Source organism: Hippocampus comes, unplaced genomic scaffold (genome assembly GCF_001891065.2).
Source record: "Hippocampus comes isolate QL1 unplaced genomic scaffold, H_comes_QL1_v1.1 scaffold179, whole genome shotgun sequence".
Classification (NCBI taxonomy): domain Eukaryota; kingdom Metazoa; phylum Chordata; class Actinopteri; order Syngnathiformes; family Syngnathidae; genus Hippocampus; species Hippocampus comes.
In genome coordinates this window covers 311,368-315,224 of record NW_017804805.1, presented here as the reverse complement: position 1 = coordinate 315,224, position 3,857 = coordinate 311,368, and the positions used below count along the sequence as shown (strand labels likewise).

At 41.7% G+C, this 3,857-nt stretch overlaps 1 protein-coding gene across 5 annotated transcripts in view; it reads right to left on the bottom strand.

Moving 5' to 3' along the window:
* The window catches only part of pdzd2 (PDZ domain containing 2), a 95,681-nt gene that overhangs the window by 6,610 nt on the left and 85,214 nt on the right, over window positions 1-3,857 (bottom strand). For all 5 annotated transcript variants that reach the window (XM_019896858.1, XM_019897116.1, XM_019896946.1 and 2 more), the window contains one exon: window positions 1,146-3,714. In XM_019896858.1, the coding sequence (XP_019752417.1) occupies window positions 1,146-3,714 (2,569 nt within the window). The remainder of the gene's footprint in view (window positions 1-1,145; window positions 3,715-3,857) is intronic.

Genomic DNA, 3,857 nt, shown 5'->3' with positions numbered 1-3,857 from the left:
TCCGATGTGTCCACATTTTGAGCATGACGTCTCTGTCTCTGAGCCACTGATGAAAGGACACTTTGATTCTTTCCTCTTTGATCTATTACTGCTTCAAACAGCAAAGTGTATGAGGGAAAAGATTGCACGACTGTCCTTGTCTTTATGTTAAGTGTTGTTTATTATCTTAGTAAATGTTAACTGTTTTGTTAAGCACTTTGTTACAGCTGCAGCTGTTGTGAAAATGCTATTTAAATCAGGATGTATTGTATTGTATTGTATTGTATAAATGTGACACCAGCGTGGGAAATCCCTCTTAACTCATTCAATGCCAAAACAAAAATATGTTTGCAAAAACCCTACCACTTCGTGCCAAAATGTAGAAATATGTCTTGGGTGTTTTGTTTTTTTTTTAAATAATAATAAAGGGTTTTGCACTCCTCCTCAGTCAGTATCGAGGCTGTGGGAATGATTTCCTAATGATAAATCACCACTAGATGGCAGGACTGGCTTTGATCATTTCTTGGTGCCGCACAGTGTGAGTGAGTGTGGGGTGTGGTACCGCGATCCTACGTCGCGAAGTGGCGTGCGGAAGCAGTGTGGTGATGAGAACATGGATAAATACTGGCATCTGAAGCTACAGCCCTTAACGTATTGATTGGAGGTTTGATGGTAATTTTTTTTCATGTTTTATTGGAACACTTTTTTTTTTCCATTTGAACACACGCAAACATTAAAAGAATCTGGAATGTAAAAGGTACAATTTTAACTGGTTTAACCAAATTCCTTACCAGATGTTCCAATATAGTCCAAACTGTTCAGACTGTTGAAGGATACATCTCAAAATCTTGTCAAAAGTCTTCCCAGGAAAATCGATGCTGTTATAGCTGCTAAGATATATAAATAGAGCAACTCTATTTGATTGTTTTGAATTCCTGTATCTCTACTGGCCAGCCGTCCCAATACTGTCTGTTTTATCTACATAGCGTGCACTGCATGCCACGAGATTTTTGTTTACTATTGTTGACTATTTTGTAATCAACTACCAGACCAATTTTCTTCATATTTTTAAACACAGACAGACAAATACGCGCACTCACACACATACAGTGATAAAGCAATCAAGAGCATAAAAGGGACCGTTTTAAACAATTTAACTGAACTACCTGATAGGCCGAGGTGCTTCACACTGTGCAGATGGTTCAAGGATCTCAAATTTTCTCTCGGATGTTTCTTGAGTGGATACAGTGTTTCTTCGGTTTCCTTTTGCTTCCTCTGCTTTTGCTTGGAGTGCAGAAGGTGAAGTGCGCAAAGTCTCTGTGGCAGTGGAAAGGATGGTGCGCTCGGGTTTATCAGCGAAACCATGCATCCTGGTCAACATGTCACCTGTGAAGAGCTTTCCCAATTCAGGCATACTGAGAGCCCTTGATTGCCGCAACCGGTTGTGGAAAAGTTTGGCATTTTTCCTCCGCACCACTGGCGGGGTTTCTGGTGAAGGATCGGGACCTTTTGCAAATTTGGAGACAAAATTGTTCTTGGACAGGCAACCTGCAATGGAGCTCTCACGTGGAGGATCGAGGTTTTTCAAAGTCATGCTTGACTGTGATTTGAGTGATGAGTAGGGTCTCGTTGAGATTAAATTGTCTTCATAGGAACTGAAACGATGGTGTTGTGCCCGGTGAGCAGAACATTTAATTAAGCCCATGTAACCCGCAATCCTTTGGTTAAGCGAGGCCCTGTTTGCCAAAGCATATGACTGAATGTCACTACTTTTCGCCACAGGCTTGTCAAAGTGAGCCAGGTTTTCAAATGACTTTATCTTGTGTTGGACAGAGAAGGGGTTGTAGTGCACAGAAAAAGGAGCGTTTGCGACAAAGCTTGGCTTCAGTGTGGTCTTCTTGGACAGTTTGGATGTTGTCGACTTATCACTCGTCTCCGTGTCGGGTTTCAAGTCATTTCTTGATCCTAGATTAGTTTCCTTGGTACAAGACATTGCATCGAATACTATTTGATCAACAATGACATTTGTTGTATCTAATGTGGAATTTGAATTTGGGAGCACGGGTGTTGCATCGGTGTTGATTTGAGTTGCTGTAGAGTTATTTGAATCTACTGTGAGCTTTTTTGCCCTGAAAGGTGACACACTAGATGCAGAGGATAACTGAACTTCGATAAATGTTCTCTGAGTGGCAGGTGAGTGTGACAGTGTCTGGGAATTTGAAATTGCTTTGACATCTATATTGATATCTTTGTTGTTGGACGCTACAGTTTCAAATGTGTTATCTGGGATATCAGGTGCCATCTTTCTGACGGCAACTGTGGATAAAACAGCACTGTTCTTATTAAGTGGGTTGTTGGCCTTCAAAGTGGGAGATAATGTTTTCTCTGAGAGTAAATTTGTAGGCTGGTTAAAGAAGATATCATTGGTCGATGAAAGGACCGGACTTTCACTCTTGGTATGACTTTGCAATGGCACTTCTCCAGCATTATTACTATTTACTCTTCGGCCCTTCTGTTTAAGGGTATAGTCTGATCTGATCTGAGTTTCGATTTGACATTTGTCTGGGAAGTTTAGAAGACGATGCGTAATAGTGGGGCTCAGGTTTGTGATTAAATGTGGGCAACACTCCAAGTTTTTTTCTTCGTTGGTCAGAGTCTTCGACAATGCTGTATCTGATCTGTCAGTGGTCGCACTGTCAGTGTTTGTCACTGGTGTCAATTCAGATTTTTGTGCTTTCAAATGTCTCCGTTTCAATATATCGGAGTTGAGCAGGGTGCCACCAGACAACATTGCAGGGATACTGGAGTCGATACAGTTATCAAGTGGGGAAATGCTTCCATGAATACAAAGGCTTGTGGGATGATGCGCCTCAGAAGCTCGAAGTTTGTCAGAGTCAGACTCAATGGCTGTAGTGTGATCGTCCAAAGGTGATGCAGGAGTTACATATGAAGGTGAGGGTGCTGTCCTTGTGGCTGCGACCCCTATTGATGGGGAATGCGTCAAGCATTCTTCCTTAGTCAGATCTGAGGAGCTGACAAACATATCGTTATTCCTGTCCAGGCTTTTGTTTTCACCGGCATGATGTGAAGGTAAAGATCTATTTGACAGTGTCTTGAGGTGTACATGTCCATCATCAATGGATGCTTGGTTGTCAGAGGAATTGAGTTCCACTTTCTTCCCCTTTGAGGATGGCTCATGAAGATGGAAACTGCCACTGGCCATTTTGCTGGGCTTGACATCGCTGTCGCGTGTAAAGTCACTGACTTTACACGTGACAGCAATGTCCAGTGGTGACTTTAAGTCACCACTGGAATCACTATCATGAAGTTCTTTGGGGTCTTTCCCTTTGTGCAGAGCGATCCACTTTTCGGGGAATAACCCATTCGAGTTGTTTTCAAGAAGTGGGTTCACATGTAAAGGACACCCCTTTTCATTTCCTGGGTGCACTGCCGAGGAGTACTGTGAACTTGACAGTATTTGAACTTCTAAATCATCTTTCTCAGAAGTATTTCCAAGAGAAGAGGTGCTGCACGGGGGACATGCAGGGTTACTGACGGGGCTAATTTGTGAGATGATATCATCAATGTTGGTGACTGGAGTTTGGCAGTCATCCTTTATTTGGGGTTTGCGGTTAGCGTGAACTGTCTTGGCACCTAATTCTTCAGATTCGTCAGGAATGAGTCTTGTGGCTCCGTCACTGCTCCCAGAGGACATTGTCAATGTGGAAAGTCCATCTACATTTTAAATCAAAATGAAAGATACATTAGTTATTGTAAAAAAACAAAAAAACAAAAACAAAAACATGTGTATGTGTGTGTATATATATATATATATATATATATATATATATATATAGAGAGAGAGAGAGAGAGAGAGA